The sequence below is a fragment of the Arachis hypogaea genome, chromosome 2, assembly GCF_003086295.3.
Source record: "Arachis hypogaea cultivar Tifrunner chromosome 2, arahy.Tifrunner.gnm2.J5K5, whole genome shotgun sequence".
Classification (NCBI taxonomy): Eukaryota; Viridiplantae; Streptophyta; class Magnoliopsida; order Fabales; family Fabaceae; genus Arachis; species Arachis hypogaea.
Window position 1 is genome coordinate 102,809,975 of NC_092037.1, and position 16,292 is coordinate 102,826,266.

The 16,292-nt window shown below is 36.3% G+C and overlaps 4 protein-coding genes across 5 annotated transcripts; 1 reads left to right on the forward strand and 3 right to left on the reverse strand.

Moving 5' to 3' along the window:
• Nucleotides 1-366: 366 nt before the first annotated feature.
• Nucleotides 367-1,782, reverse strand: LOC112730138 (uncharacterized). The gene is made up of 3 exons (XM_025780243.1): nt 1,287-1,782; nt 959-1,145; nt 367-763 (listed from the first exon to the last, which is right to left on the reverse strand). The coding sequence occupies exons 1-3, from the start codon at nt 1,780-1,782 to the stop codon at nt 367-369; spliced, it is 1,080 nt and encodes a 359-aa protein (XP_025636028.1).
• Nucleotides 1,783-4,158: 2,376 nt separating this feature from the next.
• LOC112760345 (transcription factor TCP11-like) lies at nt 4,159-5,509 on the forward strand. Its single transcript, XM_025808109.3, has one exon. The coding sequence runs from the start codon at nt 4,587-4,589 to the stop codon at nt 5,190-5,192; it is 606 nt and encodes a 201-aa protein (XP_025663894.1). The 5' UTR covers nt 4,159-4,586; the 3' UTR covers nt 5,193-5,509.
• A 206-nt stretch (nt 5,510-5,715) lies between these two features.
• LOC112760319 (OVARIAN TUMOR DOMAIN-containing deubiquitinating enzyme 12-like) lies at nt 5,716-10,725 on the reverse strand. Of its 2 annotated transcripts, XM_072207522.1 has the most exons (11): nt 9,707-10,044; nt 9,510-9,629; nt 8,501-8,941; nt 8,256-8,410; nt 7,821-7,894; nt 7,490-7,544; nt 7,254-7,402; nt 7,125-7,173; nt 6,605-6,689; nt 6,255-6,311; nt 5,716-6,130 (listed from the first exon to the last, which is right to left on the reverse strand). In XM_072207522.1, the coding sequence occupies exons 3-11, from the start codon at nt 8,859-8,861 to the stop codon at nt 6,069-6,071; spliced, it is 1,047 nt and encodes a 348-aa protein (XP_072063623.1). In that variant the 5' UTR covers nt 8,862-8,941; nt 9,510-9,629; nt 9,707-10,044; the 3' UTR covers nt 5,716-6,068. The 2 variants fall into 2 exon arrangements, with proteins under 2 accessions (XP_072063623.1, XP_025663892.1); XM_025808107.3 differs by lacking the exon at nt 9,510-9,629 and having other exon boundaries at nt 9,707-10,725.
• A 1,065-nt stretch (nt 10,726-11,790) lies between these two features.
• On the reverse strand, nt 11,791-15,376 carry LOC112760361 (serine/threonine-protein kinase PCRK1-like). The gene is made up of 5 exons (XM_025808110.3): nt 14,912-15,376; nt 13,942-14,349; nt 13,102-13,362; nt 12,775-12,897; nt 11,791-12,606 (listed from the first exon to the last, which is right to left on the reverse strand). The coding sequence occupies exons 2-5, from the start codon at nt 14,320-14,322 to the stop codon at nt 12,091-12,093; spliced, it is 1,281 nt and encodes a 426-aa protein (XP_025663895.1). The 5' UTR covers nt 14,323-14,349; nt 14,912-15,376; the 3' UTR covers nt 11,791-12,090.
• Nucleotides 15,377-16,292: the final 916 nt, after the last annotated feature.

Sequence of the window (16,292 nt, forward strand, 5' to 3'; positions counted from 1 at the left end):
TTCATGTATTTTTTTCCTTAAAGTTCATTCATGTACGAAAGTGATTTGTATTTTTTTTGTTATGTTATAGTCTGTTCACCTATGTTTTTTTTATTTGTGTTGTTGGACTTTGATTATGTATGATCAATGAATCTTGAAACAGTTCAGTGTTTATTTTTTCTTATTAAATTGTGCACCTACGGAAAATGTAGCATTATACATAATTAAAGAAGCCGTATTCATTACTACTCGCAACAATCAAACTAAAAGTCATGCGTACTAATGTAAATAATACTGACACTAACAACATGCAAAATAATGTAAATAACTCTAAGACTAGCAACATGCGCACTAATGTAGATAATGCTAACACTAACAACATGCATACTAATGATGTCCTGTCTGAGACGAGCTTCCAACCTGTGGGCAACTACGTCGTGTGTGTCCGGGTTGGCGACATAGGCCGCACCTCTTTGGCCGATTCGGATCTGCCTCGTCCATATTCGTCCGTATCCTAGTGGATCTAGGACGACCCTCTCTGGCACGCCTCTTGTCAGGGTCTGGAATCACCGTGGGCCCGTCGTAAGGTGGCCAGAATCCCTCCGGGATCGGAGGTGTGAATCCCATCCGATACACACTGAACACCGAGCTAATCTGATAGACGCTGTGAACGTAAGAGGTCCAGGTGACCCGTGAGTATGCACAGCATGCAAGTGCGTGCTGACACGGGAAATGAAGAGACTGGAAGTACCCGCAGTCACATGTCCGAGAGGCAAGTGATACTCTGTAAGTACCCAAGGAGAAAGAACCAGTCGGAGTGGTATCTGCTACAGTGAACTCGGAGTTATCCCGGTCATACAGCGTCACCGTGAAGCACCTGGCCGTCTTCATGTTGGCCTCAATACACTTCACCAAATGCTGACTGAATTGTTGTCCTGTTCCCATCTGGGCCTCAGCCTCTCTCCCCTTGCGAACAAACAGTTCCGCAAGCCTACCATATGTTGCCTTCACCAGGGATGCTACAGGGAGATTTCTGACCCCCTTCAGGATAGAGTTCACACACTCGGAGATGTTCGTCGTCATGTGACCGAATCTCCGCCCTTCATCACGATGCTGAGTCCACAACGAGTACTCAATTCGGTTCGCCCACTCACACATCGCCGGATCTTCAGATCGCAGGATATCAAACCAGTAATCAAATTCAACCTCGGTCTTCGCATACGCCGCGTTCACTAGTAGCCTCCTAGCGTCTTTGCCCTTGAAGGTTAGGGCAAAATTAGCCGCTACGTGTCGTATGCAGAATGCACGGTACGCAGATGGCGGTAGCCAACCGCCGTCAGGGGCCTCAAGCGCAGCCTTGATGCCGTTGTGCCTGACCGATATAACCAGCAGACCGGGCTGCGGGGTCACGTGCTGTCGAAGGTGCGAGAGAAAGAATGTCCAGGATTCCGCATTCTCACCCTCTACTAGTGCGAATGCGACAGGTAGAATGTTCGAGTTCCCGTCGTGTGCAATCGCGATGAGCAACGTCCCCCCATACTTCCCATACAGATGGGTGCCGTCAATGCTCACTAGTGGCTTGCAATGACGGAATGCCTCGATGCACGGCGGGAAAGTCCAGAAAAGCCTGTGGAAGTACGCTTGAGACTCGTCCACTTGTCCTCCAACTCGAACTGGGCTCGTCTTAAGGACGACAACACTACCAGGCATCGTCATCTGCACACCCAACACCCACCTAGGTAGGTCGTTGTAGGACTCATCCCAGTCACCGTATATGAGGGCAATAGATTTCTGCTTCGCCATCCAAACCCTCCGGTAAGTCGGCCTAAAACGAAAGTGCGCTGCCGTGGCGTTCAGGAGCACCTTGATGTTCACGGATGCATCGGCCCTAACCATTGGCATAATAAACGCCGAAATCACATGATAATCCAAACTCCTGTGGTCACTCGAGATGGATGTGGCCAGGCAAGTGTGAGGTCCATTGTACCGTTTAACCTCCCAAATGCCCTTGCGCTTCCGGAGACTCAGTCGAATCAACCATGTGCACCCATTCCCAAACTCGGAACACTTGCCCACATACCGGCGGTGATCGGACTCCACCACCTTGTACTGTACCCCTCGCCGGATGCTGTAAGTCTTCACACTTAAAAGGGCCTCATCTTTATCCTGGAATTGCTGACCAACCTGGAACTCTGTCAGACCAGTAGTCCCTTCCGCATCTCTAGCTCCGAATCCAACAGCGTGCCCTAATACCCCCTCATGTCTCATGGCGTCCAAGTCCAACGAGGAAAAATGTGGTGGATACTGCTGTGTGCCAGAGCTAGAACCACCTACCTCCAATGCAGGCCCAGTCGCTCCAATATCATCAGCGCTGTCATCGTCAATCATATCCGGCTCGACGTCATCCTCCTCTTCATCAACCAAAAAACCGTCTCCTACGCCAACAGGTGCAACTCCCACTAAAGCGTTCGGCAAATTTTCCCTTTCCACTACCTCCTCGCCTTCGGTGCCATTGAGGTCAACAGCAAAAGACGGGGAGGCGACATGTTGGACCACTGGTTCGTACACAGGGATGGACGAGGAAGCAACGGCAGGCCGGGAACTAGAACCTGCTGGATTCACTAACGTGTTCGTATTCCTGTTCGAACCGCCGGAGCTGGATACAACATCAACCAGCCGTGCCAACAACTCCGGTGTCCTCACCTCCGGAAACTGCCGCCGACAAAGAAACATTACTTGCAAGTCCACATCATTATTAATCGTGAAGCAATCATACTTCACGGTATTCTGTAGCACCGTGACTGGAATGCGATAGAAAAACTTCTTTACCCGCTTCGCACCATCCAGACCGAGCTTCATTAGTACAGCGCTAACAAGGTCATCATAACTCGTCGTAGATGTTACGACAATACATAGAGGATTCTTATCTGTGAACTTTACTCCGGAACGAGTTTTTCTATTAACAGATCCTCTGTGGTGCACCAAAACCACAAAACTCTCCTCACTAGCCATCTTACTCCCTCTAATGAGACTAACTCACGTTTGGAACCATATATATACAGCTCAGTCTCACACTAATTCGAACTGGTCTGGTTCGAACTACGCTTTGTGTAATTCGAACCAGCCCGGTTCGAATTACACGGAAACCGTCTCTCTCTATAATTCGAACCAGCTTGGTTCGAATTACGTTCATTCTTAATTCGAACCAAGCTGGTTCGATTTATTACCAACCAACAAAACCTAATTCGAACTCACCTGGTTCGATTTACTAACAATTAGAGTTCGAACCAACCTGGTTCGAATTATATAAAAATACGATCTGGCTTATTGCTGAAACGATTTTTGCTTTGACGTATTTACGTAATTTTTTGAGCCAGTTGGCTTATTATGGTTTTTTACTCTCAATTTTAATTAATCTAATTATACAAGCATTACTAATTTTTAGCACAAGTAAAATGATTTTGTGAAAGAGATGGGACAGTTGGGACATAGAAAAGCGTGGAGTTCAGGTGGTTTTGTCTCAGGTTTGGTGAGTCAACTGACATGTTGACCATTTGGGAAATTGTGATGCAAACAACATTAGTAAATTTTAAGTAACCTTATCCTCTGGTACATTTCATCATTCGTACAGTATTTTATACTTATAAGAAAGTGGAACATGTTACACCTTCACAATAGTACTTACGTGATTGTACTCGCACTTTAAAATATGGATGTAGTTATGTATATTTGTTAATATTATTATCAGTAAAAAATTTTAAAATTATTTTTAGTAAATTTTAATTTTATATTTTTACATTAAAGTCTGTAATTAATAATAATAAATTTAATTTTTTTTTTTTTTATAAACGATAAGACAATTGATAAATTGAGTAAAGAGAAGAACTAAAACGAAAGTATTTTAATGGTTTGAGATTCACCAAACTTATTTGGAAAAATAAATCCATTTTCATTAATACTAATATCCGTTGTAATGAATGGTACATGGTTTGAATTTTCAGGGAAATATTCAATCCAAATCTGGTGTCCAGCATCTAGAATTAAAAAATTCATCTGATCCTACTAATATCCATGTAATGTGATTATGGACATATTGTCTTGCTCCTTTTAGCTAGAATGACCTTGTATTTGTTGTATGCAACACTTCTTCTTCTCGTTTTTTAAAATCAGTTACCAAATAAAATGTGTATAAATATCAATGCAAAAATGTGATGTGAATATTAAAAATTAATGACTAAATCAGTTATTATATATTTATATATAAATATATATTATTTAATTTATTTTTAATATATATTTTATATCAATAATTAATTTAATAGTTAATTTTTAATATATATTTTATATAAATAACTGAGTTATTAACTAATTTTGGTGTATAATTTATTTTTAAATACAATTTTTAACAGAGTTTTGTTATAAAGAGGAGTTAAAAAAAAAAGTGAGGCCCACTGGACAGGACCCACAGGCCTGAATTGAAGGGAGGTATATAAACATTATCTACCCTTTTGTGGGGTCAATCCATCATCATCGTCTCACTTTCACTTTTCAATCCCCTTCTCTCTCTAAAACCCTAAAAATCTCACCTTTTTCCCCCTTCAAATAACATGAGCTCCGAAATAGTTCTCCATCAGCAATTTTCCCAATCAGAACCTCTTCCTATTTCCTCCACCGTCACCACCACAACCACTACCACCGGCGTCGCCCTCAGAAAATCCTCCGGCGCCGGCGCATTATCCACGACTTCATCACGCTCCAACAAGGACCGCCACACCAAGGTCAACGGCCGCGGCCGCCGCGTTCGCATGCCGCCGCTCTGTGCCGCCCGGATCTTTCAACTCACACGCGAGCTCGGCCACCGCTCCGACGGCGAAACCATCGAGTGGCTTCTCCGCCACGCTGAGCCATCCATCATCGCCGCAACCGGCACAGGTACCGTCCCTGCCGCCCCGGTCTCTTCCTCCGCCGCCGCCGTCACATCCTCAGCTCCCTCTGTTTCGTGCCGTGTCCAGCCGTCTGCATCCGCCACTCCGACGATGGTCTGCGCCGGCGGGAGTCAGTGGCCGAGCCGCCGACTCGACCTCTGCCAGCCTCCTCCAGGAATGGAGTACGCCTCGGTGAACGGTCACCGATACATGCCGTTCACGTCGTTGCTGTTGCAGCCAGCCACGGCGGATGAATCGCAGCACGAGGAGGCTCTCAGCGATCAATGATAATAAGAGCTTTTTAATTTTATTATTTTTTATTTTTAGCTTCGGAGCGTACGAGATTAATATGTGGATGTTTTTGTGGGTTTTAGATTTTAGGGCTTCTTTTTTAAATGATTTTATTTTAAGGTTAGTTTTTAGTGTTGGGTGGGGATCAATGTTAGAGGTGTTTAGCTACTACTACTGCTAGTGTCTATCTTATTATTTGTTTTTTTTTTTTTTTAATTGTTTCCTTATCTTACATAAAGAAGGGTAAGATACTAAGATAGCTATGTAAATGATTTAAAAACCTTATGAATATAATGATTATTTATTAATATGAACATCTGAAGTGAACTATCTATCTATTCTTTGGAGCTCTTTTTAAGATTTGAATTGAAGAGAATAGGAAGAAGATCTGTTATGATGCTAATATATATTATATTTTTGAATGTATCCGTGGACCAATGTGAAAACAAACTAGTACGAATCAATCATTCACCTTATAGAAGTATCCAAAATGTGAAATGTTCATAGGTGCAAGCCCAGATTATATTGTTAATAAGGAGGAAAATCAAATTGATTTATTCAGAAATGTGGCACATGAAGGTTATACTATAGCACCACAAAAAGTTCTTGCTCCTGTACAACGAGAAATACTTATATGGTTTTGGAGCACATTTATTACATATTTTATGATCATCTATAATTCTTTGTTCTGGGTATATCTGTATAGTATTTAAACTTTTAAAAACATTGTAATGCTCCTAAAATATGCATTAACTGTGCTCAAAGCATGCAATGATTTCTCCTGAGGCGACCCTTAGATGATGAATTTGAATACAGAAATCCATTGGTCTAAAAAGGAGAGTGGCACACCAAATAATTTGTTGCTACACAATCTTAATGCCTAGTCCCAAAGTTCCACCACCTTTTCTTCCTTCTTGATTCAATTGAAGGTATATCTGGATCAATAGTTTAATACAATATATGTTAAGCTTGGCCATTCATAGTAATTTAATTACATAAATCCCAAGTCATTTGATCAAATTCTGATCCAAAAGGATGAAAGTTTTGTTAAAAATGTACCTCCTTGAGGATAGATTGAGTTGTAATGCACCTCTGCCCAAAAGCTGAGGAAAATCACTGCATTAAACACACAATTTTCAATTTGATTACGGTATATGAAGGTGAACAACAGAAAAAGAGGTCCTAAAATAAATGTTACCTTAAGAAAATGGAAAATTATTAATACAATATGTTGTTCATGATGGTAATTTATTCAAACAATTTTAAGAAACAGACAGAGAATATAAAACGTTGCATTTAGAATCATTTGCTATTTCTGAAGTACCATTGGGGTTGAAAACTATGTCGAATTGTTCGGAAAGATTTTAAGAAACAATGTGAGATGAAGAGAATTAAGAATAATATCTTACCTCCTTTTTGTTTCTCAAAATGAGGAACAATCTCTATGCAACAGGTATCCTTGAAAGAAGTCATCACAAAAATTCTTACACAATACTGAAAAAATAACACAAGGAACAAAATTTCAGAGCTGCCCAATAGTAAGTAAAAATGCATATCACACCACTGGTAACTTCAAGTATTATTATGAACTTCACAATGATTGAAATTTTATGAATGGTTTCTTTCAAAAAGGATTCATCCTGTGTTCTAGTGTCATGGTCGAATAATGTTTAAAAATCGGTAACTGGTCCATGCATTTTATTAAGTAGGAATGACAATTGGTTGCTGCCAGGCAAATTGAGCATTCAATCTCTAGAAGATTTAGAAATGACAATATGTCATAGTAATTGTTAATCATGAAGAAACTTGAAAACTCCAAGCCTAAACTACATTAAAGTTCAAATGGTCAAAGTACTAATTCATGAAAACTTTGGCCAAGCAAATATCTGTCACAGTGGAACATAAATATTGAAGTTGCAAGACTAATACCGAATCTGCAGCCGCTTGAAGAGTGACATGATCGCCCCATTCACCACTCCTGGTTCCATTAACAATTTAAGTAAAAGGAGTTATTGGTTACCCTTGAAGAAATTATAGAGGAAGAAACTGGATTCTTACTTAGACATCTTCTCCAAATAAGCACCATATTCCATGGGAACATATCCCTCGTAAATCTCTCGATGTGATCTCAGCTGGTTCACAACTTGTTGTCTCACAAGCTCATGGTGATCAGGCGTGTTATATAGTTGATCAGATAATGCACGAAACTGGTCAGGAATTTAAAATATTTTACTATTTGAAATATGGAAGATGTTATCTAACATTGAATGAACATTAAAATTAAAGCATCATACCTGACAATTGCCATCACCTTGAACCTGATGCTCCACAAAGTCGAATAACTGCAATCTGTTTAAAAGTATCAATACATATGGCATGTTGAGTATATGCCTAATAAAAGACAATGTTACACAAAATGAATTGTTCTGTCAGCCAGTCTAAACTTATTTTTTCTTTCTTTTTTTGAACTGAAATACACTTCCTGAAATTTCATATCCAACCAAACCACTCTATTGATGTTGGGTGTGATTAAACTATTGTGTAAAGGATAGAATTTGAAAATCAACCACATACTCGTAGTTGATATATGACCATGACAAATAAAATAGATCAAAGGTAGTATACCTATCTAGAAGCCTCTGATGATCCGAAGTTGCTTCATCAATAGAAGGAATTTCTCCATTTATTCTTGGAACATGCTACACAATAGTGGAAAAACAATTTTAAAATCATACCGCATTAACATACAAATTTCATAATGAGGGTAAGAAAATTAACAGGGAATAGTATTTCTTAAACTGAGGGATTGGACAAACCAACATGTTAAAAATTACCACTAACTCAAACCAGAAGTAGGAATAACTGCTTCCAAATTCCACAATAAAACTTAGCAACAATCGTTTGAACTGAATTTCAACATTGACATCAATTAAGCTAACAAGTTAAAAAGCATAGTTGTTTATTACTAAAATGAACATCCAAAGGAACTGAGCTTTTATTTTATTGATACACTAGATGATTCAAAAATGAATCCACACAAGCATGAGAAGAAACACATACACGAATTGGATCCATCTGACTCAACCTCTTCTCAATTTCATCATCAAAGGGATATTTGTCTGTTTGCTCCAATGAGTATCCTGTCACTTCATGAGGACTATAACATGAATAAGAAGTTCCTACGCCATTAACTTCTTCGTGAGTATAGTCATGACCTGCATAAATAACATATCTGAATAAACTAACCAACTTCATTCAACAAGAAAAACATCTAACATGAACAAGCACAAGTCCTTTAACCATACCTGGCGTACAATAGTTCCCAGTTGGTGTATTAGGCCAATAATCAGATACAGCGAACTGCTGTTCTTCTGCTTGCGACTGTCTTGATTGCTCAGCAATCTGTAGCTGTTGAAACTCTTCCTGAAGAGTACGCGCAATGATCTCATCATTCTCCACTTGGTTACTTTCTTCGGCATCATAATGGCTACGGAAGGAGCAGTCTCCAATATAGGGATCATAATGGCTATGGTAGCAGTGTTCAGTATAGGCATCACCATTATCATATTGATAAGCATTACTGTAGTATCCAGGACAGTAACCATTGTCACCATCAAGAAAATCAATACCCCACTGAATAACATCCGAATGCTCATATAAACCCATTTTCAAATAGTAACAGAAAGATCTGAAAAGTCTTCTATACGAAAATATTGAAATGATTTTGTAGCAGCAAAATAATACACCTGCCAAAATAAGCTTTGAACATTAAGAGTTGAAGCTTCAGCTGTAATAATTAATGAATACAAAGACATGCTATTCATGAAAATACTTATGACATGGGCTATGATCATTAAACCAGATATTATGAGTCAAATTAACTACATCATAAGCTATTTATTTATTTAAAAAGAAAAAAAGGCAATAAAATACAGGCACAAATTCTTCCTCTCAAAGTTAAAAGTTAAAACACAAAATCAGGAACCATTAATCATCTATTTCATTGATTGTGTTTGAGATCAAGCATCTTTGCCGTACATATCCTCCTAAACTTCCACCAACACCCAAAGTCAACTTCACAAATTCTCTTTTACCTTAAAATTTGATCCTCTTTAACCAAAACTATCACTTACAGTCTCTGTATGCTACAAAAGGAAAATACAATATTCACAGACTTCTTATTCCTATTGACTCCATTTCTACATCACACAACTTCAATATCAACAAAATAAACCATGATAGAAATTTGAGGTGACCTCACAAAAACAAAATGAATAAAATACACAAATAAGAAAAAGAAAATCCAAAGTCTACCTTGAGACTAATCCTTATGAGTTGTGCCAATCCAAAACGAACCCAAATAAGCTCAAAAAGGAAAGGTTCCAACTTTGCAACACAAACAACAAATGATCCAATAACAACAGCACCCACAGACTGAGCAGCATAACCAATCAACTAAGAAAACTTTTTATATATATAAAAAAAGTAACATATTTGAGAAGCTTCCGTACCTTGGATTCAGCTCCAACCCAGCTCAGAAAAACTCCAAGTCCTGTTTGTTCAAGGGACCTTCACAGAAAACCACTGTGTAGTTATGAAAAATTACAAAGGAAGATGGCTATGACCATACGATGCGTTGAACATTCATATTGATGGTGTTTTGAGCTAACAAAAATAGGACATAAAAGTGTGTACTTGAAGCCTTTATATACAGTTTGCCACGCCGTTAAATGTCGAACACCTTCGTTGGTTTTGTACTATTTTGAAGAAAAAAAAAATCACAACTTTTCTGATTTTAGCGGCATTTTCCTTAGAATCCTAAAATTTATAACATTAAAATCTTAGAATCTCCGACCCAAATGACTACTTATGATGCTTAAAGCATCAAAATTAAATTTTGTGGTTGGAAACTTCAATCATCTGCATCATTGAACGTTGGATTTGAGGGAATGAGAGAACGTACGGTTCAGATTGATTACTGAGTGATGAAGGTACCAGAATCAACGGCTGTGATTGGTGGAGGATTGTCCAATAAATTGATGTGGGAATTGAGAAGATACAATTTTTCAAAATAAATATAAATAAAGAATATATCAGAATGAAAAAGTTATGATTTTTATCGTTTAAAAATGAGTTATAAATTTTTGACATTTTCAATAATTAAAATATTATGATGATATATAGATTAAAATATACTACAATATAAATTTAAGATGATAGTGACTAATACAATAATATAATAACATGATTATACATAATCTGATAACTAATATATGAATTTAGGTTGTCCATGACAAAAAACTTAAGTACATAAAATTAATAAATAACTTTTCATTTGTTTTTTCCATGAAACGTGACCTTGGAAGCATGCAACCTAGCTTGCAGGTTTTGGTTGTTTTTTTATTACGAGTCTTTTTCTATAATTACATATAGAAACCTAATAAAGTCGGCTTTTTGGAATGATTAAGGTCAGAAAAATCCAGCTCATAGTAATGGACTAATTGTGCCACAAAAACTTGTTACCTAAGTTATATATTACACATTAGTTTTTATTTTATTTTATGGACTTCAATATAAATAGTTAAATACGCGTGTGATGCACTAAAGGTTTTAATTAGTTTTCTATAATTAAACCTATTTTTTGGAGTGTCACATTCAGGTACACTGAATATTCTCACTTTTTTAGTGATAGAGGTTATCCTTTATATTTATTATGAGGCAAATTTAGTAATTACTAGTAAATAATAACTAAAATTATAATAGTTGTCTTCTTTATTCTATTTTATTTTGATTTCCCAAAATTAATTATAGGGCTTTTCTTTATTTAATAATTTTCTGCCACCACAATAATCCAATAGTTATTATAGTCAAGCATTTTATTATGCATATCCTTATCCTATCCGATTCAGTCAAATATTTTGTTCCAATCCAATCCTTCTCTTCAACCTCCACCATAAAATTTCCACATATATTTTCTACCCTTCAAATCACTCATAGAAAAGAAAAAGCCACCATTTTATTGGCTTTATTCATGCAATAAAATAATTTAGATTAAAAATAAAGGTGAAAATTCAGGTGAAGTCGACTTCACATGAAGTTGATATTTAAGAGTCGTTAAATAAAAATTTAGTCAAATCAATCAAATTATCTAACGGTTTTCAAATATCAACTTCACGTCTGAGTTTCCACCGAAAATAAATCCCGTGTGATCTTAACGTCAGAGTTGATGTTTACACATCTTTGACATAATACACACATATATAAACAAGTTGGATGATGAGTGGAATATATTTTATATGATATAATAATGATGCTAGAAGACATAGCTAAAACTTTCATGTTAATATTGAATCTTATTATTACGGTGTTTAATTTACAAAATAAGGTTAGTTCTATGATGGTTATTTAGTTGGTGTAATTCACCAAAATGAATGGCTGAAATGATATATAAAAATCATAATCTGTAAAAAAAAACTCATATAAATTCATATATTGTTTTTTTTAACTTACAAAAAATTTAAACCCATATTCATGAAATTAACCTGTAAAATCTGTACAAATCAAATAGAAATTATGATAGAGCTTCTTTGAGGTATATGAAAAATAGATTATCTATATAATATTTCTTTGCATATAACTCAACTCATTCAATAATGTACAATTATACATCCATATGGAATGAAAATTACATCCATGTCTCAGAAACATTGGTAGAGTAACATCCTTAGAATTTTCTAAAATTTTTTGAACAATGCAAACTAACTCATATGGTAAGTGTAGAACTTTATGGCAGCTATGTACACTTTGTTAGAGGAGATGATGAAGAGTAACAAAGAAAATGTTGCCTCAAATTCATAGGGTTATTTGATTGGCTTAAAAGCTAAGAATATAATAATCAACATGCTCTTATAACCTTTGGTCTCCACATCCTAAACCAATTACTACAATCTGCAGATTTTGTATCCATAATGAACCTTTTCTTCTTGTTTATTTCAGTGTCATGGGAAGCTTCTATTGGTTCTACAAAGCTCAATGGTGCCTGTGGATTGGCATTTACATAAGAATCCATGATCCGGTTCAGCATTTCTAACACCTCACTCATCTTAGGCCGGTTCTTCGGATTTCTAACCAAGCATCGGTTAGCTACTCTGGCTAGTCTCAGTGCCGAATTTAAGAGGTGCTTCCTCTCAAGTCTTGGATCCAATATTATCTGAAATTTCCTACTATCTGAGAGGTATGGCCTTATCCATTCCAACAGATTCTGCTCGGCCTTGGGCCGGTTCCTATCGATGGGGCGCCTGCCGGTAATGAGTTCATAAAGGAAGACACCGTAGCTCCATACATCACTCTTTGAGGTGAGTCGGCCGGTTTGAACATATTCAGGAGCTGCATACCCCATTGTTCCTACTACCTGATTGATACAACAACCATTTAAGAATATTTGTTATTGTTAAAGATATAATTATTTATGTATCTTCTCTGTTTCTGCTTATGCAAAGATCAAAATCAATAAAATCTCTGTTTATGGTGAAGAGTGGATTAAATATATGAAATTATAGGTTGCTAAACATGGCCATACCGCAGTTGAGACATGAGTTAATCCATCAGATGGTCCCAATCTTGCTAAACCAAAGTCAGATAGCTTTGCATTCCACTCCTCATCCAGAAGGATATTTGAAGATTTGAAATCTCTGAAAATTATCTAAATATGACACACATAGATAGTTACTTAGTTAGCACAAGAATTACAAGATGCATAACACATTTGACTATCTTTCAGTTTAGCTAGTTACTACTTCATTTTGGTCCTTGACTTTGTATATGAGACATTATATGCTTACAAAGTCGCGGACCAAAGTGAAAAATTTACACAATGGGAAATTATATGCTATCTTTTTGGCTATACCTGAAAATCCATTTCCTCATGCAGGTATGTTAAGCCTCGAGCTGCATCTTGAGCTATCTTCAATCTCATGCTCCATGGTAAAGGAGTCTCTGATCTAGGGGATAAATGATGTTCAACACTTCTTTTTGGCATGTATTCGTAAACTAGAAGCCGCTGGATTCCTCTTTCATCATCTTCGGCACAGTAGCCAACTAGTTTCACAAGATTAGGATGCTCAACTATGCCTAGGACATTCACTTCTGTAACCCATTCCCTATGACCCTATAAAGCCAAAAAGATAATAACACAAGGTTAACGCATTGTGAATTTGTGATGAACAGAAACAAATACAGAAAAAGGTAACACACTCTAAATGTAAAATTATTTATATACTTCTACCTAATAGCTCAAGTTTTTGGAATAGAATAACTCATAGTAAGGTATCAGATTATCATGGCCTATCCTGTAGTTAATCAAATTTCAGGCTCCAAGTCCTTGTCTTAGTCAAGGGGTGCATTAAAGTTCCATATCACGTAGACTCTAGAGATAAAGCCTCAGTAACCTTTAACATCAAAGCTAGCTTTTCGGGTTGAATTCGACCTGCTCAATTCTAATAACATAATTGCAATCTTGTATAGCAGGCAGGGAATCTTAGTAAGCCCATTATTGTAACTTCTAATATTGTTCTACTTTAAGCAACTTAGTGAAAGTTCAATTACTAAGCCCTAGATATCAAAACACATCAAAATGCCATACAGAATGAATCCAAATACATATATATATATATACATAACAACAACCAAATTTGTATAACTTTGAAGAGGTGAAATAGAGGTAAGATAAGAAGTTAAAAAGACTTGCCTGAATCCCTCTTTTACCAAGTTGTTTGACTGCAACTTCAATTTTTCTTGAAGGATCATCAGCACTCTTGATAAGTCCCTTGTAGACACACCCGAACCCACCCTCTCCAAGCATAACGGACCGGCTGAAATTCTTCGTGGCTGATTTCAGCTCGGATACAGAGAATACTCTGAGGTTGCTGGGTCTCTGTGACATACTTGGAAATGCATTCCTCCTGAAGGAATCTGTGCTGTTGTCTGAGACATCCTGAGAATTCAATTCGGAACCAGATCTCTTCATCTCACCCTCAACATAAGTAGACATGTTAGACCGACCCGAAAGCGATAGAAAGTTCTTAGGATCATCCTTTTTCTCTCCATAGTTAAATGGAAAACACTTCATTGCAAATTAAACTTGACTGGAGCTGGACTGCATTTTCAGAACAGTGAAGGAAAACTTGAGAAACATACATGAAAGGTCATTGAGAAGCAACATAACACCTTCAATTAAAGGTCACAGCTTAAGGAAATATCTCAAAGACTTCAACAATTTATGAAGGACAACTCATTTTCCCTAAATTTCTTCATTGAAAATGCAACATGGCATCCAAAATTGAATGTCATAGATATATGATGAAGACTTGTCATATATATATAATATACCACTAACTCAGAGAGAGGGGGGAAAAGAACAAGCATTTGCATTAAGACATTAACTAACCTATCATAATTCACAGCAGCTTTAATTTTCAGATAACCAGAACATAAATTCTGTTAAGAAATGAAATATGGTCATCATTCAAAGATCCAACCCTATTTGAAGTAAGCCAATTGTTTATGAGGACAATCTAATGAGTTAATTTCAAAACCCAAAAACAAGTCACAAAATAAGAACGGCACATGTATCTTCAAATCCAAATTCCAGAACAGCATAAGTTGCCCCTAAACAGATAAAAGGAAAAGATAGAAACTTTCATGAAAATGAAACTCACCTCGAATCCTAAATATACTGAATCAGATATAGTTTGATCACAAAGAAAGCTTCAGCTTGTGGGAGCTAAACAAAGCGACAAAGTTCCCTTTTTTTTTTCAGCAGTGAGATTCTGAGAAGAGCCTCTTCAAATCATGGCCTCCACATGAATAGAAAGACTCCACTTGGAAACTTGAGAGGCTGCATAGGATGCAGGTTAAAGCTCACCAACCAAAATGAGAAGCCAAATGAAGGAATGAAAAAACAACCTCAATTCATGTTTCTTCAATGCAAATAGTATATATAATAATAATTTCAGTTTGTGTAATGTGAAAGTGTCTTTGGAATATGAGAGACCAAGTAAAAGAAGGGAAGAAAGGGCAGAAACAGCTTAGTTTTGTTGTGAAATTGGAGAGAGAAAAGGATGAATGAATCTAAGTGGCGCTCACATGCCCCTTGCTTTGTCTCTTTCTATGGATTTGGACACACTCATGTGTGTTAGTTAGTTAGTAATATACACTGCTATCTTCGGTAGATTCTAGGTAACACCCAACTCAAATCAAAAGTGTTTAGAAAGAGAAGTAAAAATGTAAAATGAGAAGTTAATTTTTATTAATTTATAATATTCATAAATATATATTTTATTATCTTAATTTAAAAGTAATTAGTTATTTATTTTACTAATTCTATTAACTTTTTCACTTTAAAGATCCATATTTAACTCAATGAAATTAAAAGTGTGAATTTTTTTCATGTTAATAGAAAGAACGAGGAAGGAGGTATGATTAGCAAGGGCTTTCGCCTCAAAGTGGAGCCTAGATAGGAACCTTCATGGACGTTTCCATGGTTGACCAGAGTCTTTGACTTTGAATACAAGTCATGAAGGGCTAAATCAATGACTTCATCTTTGATTATATCATTTATATGATTGTGCATTGGTGTTGGAGAACGGTTTAATTTCACGTGTTACATATGAATTTTTTTTTTTTTTTTTACTATGCTATGTCTATTTTTTTTCCTTAAATTACTTTAATAAACATATATCTATGAACATTATTTTAGTTTCCATTTGGTTAATATATATGATGAGACATAAATATAGACATAAATATTAAAGATATAGACATAAAATATTTGTATTTTTGTATTGTATTTGATAAAAATAGAGAACAAAACACACATATTTAAAAAAGATTGAATTATCCTTCATTTAACTACAAATTTTACCACCATCACTATATACCTATTACCTCAAACATTGTTCATCATCACCATTAATTTTTTTATTTCTTCTAATATCATCTTAAATTATCATTTAAATATTAAATATATAATTTTTCTTAAAAAAATAAAAATTTAAAGCTCAGAATTTATCAAAGATTAATAAAAATTTAAATAAAAAA

Bases quoted from the DNA above. Each gene is read 5' to 3' on its own strand.
- LOC112730138 (XM_025780243.1), bottom strand. From the start codon at position 1,782: ATGGCGAAGCAGAAATCTATTGCCCTCATATACGGTGACTGGGATGAG. The intron at 1,146-1,286 runs GTGCATTCTGCA...TGCGATCTGAAG, and splicing joins GCTACCGCCATCTGCGTACC to ATCCGGCGATGTGTGAGTGG. The intron at 764-958 runs GTTTGTTCGCAA...GGGTACTTACAG, and splicing joins TATGGTAGGCTTGCGGAACT to AGTATCACTTGCCTCTCGGA.
- LOC112760345 (XM_025808109.3), top strand. From the start codon at position 4,587: ATGAGCTCCGAAATAGTTCTCCATCAGCAATTTTCCCAATCAGAACCT.
- LOC112760319 (XM_025808107.3), bottom strand. From the start codon at position 8,861: ATGGGTTTATATGAGCATTCGGATGTTATTCAGTGGGGTATTGATTTT. The intron at 7,174-7,253 runs GTAAGAATCCAG...TAATGGAACCAG, and splicing joins TATTTGGAGAAGATGTCTAA to GAGTGGTGAATGGGGCGATC. The intron at 6,131-6,254 runs GTACATTTTTAA...CTATTGATCCAG, and splicing joins CTCAATCTATCCTCAAGGAG to ATATACCTTCAATTGAATCA.
- LOC112760361 (XM_025808110.3), bottom strand. From the start codon at position 14,322: ATGAAGTGTTTTCCATTTAACTATGGAGAGAAAAAGGATGATCCTAAG. The intron at 13,363-13,941 runs GCAAGTCTTTTT...TTGGCTTTATAG, and splicing joins TTGGTAAAAGAGGGATTCAG to GGTCATAGGGAATGGGTTAC. The intron at 12,898-13,101 runs GTATAGCCAAAA...TGTCATATTTAG, and splicing joins ATGAGGAAATGGATTTTCAG to ATAATTTTCAGAGATTTCAA.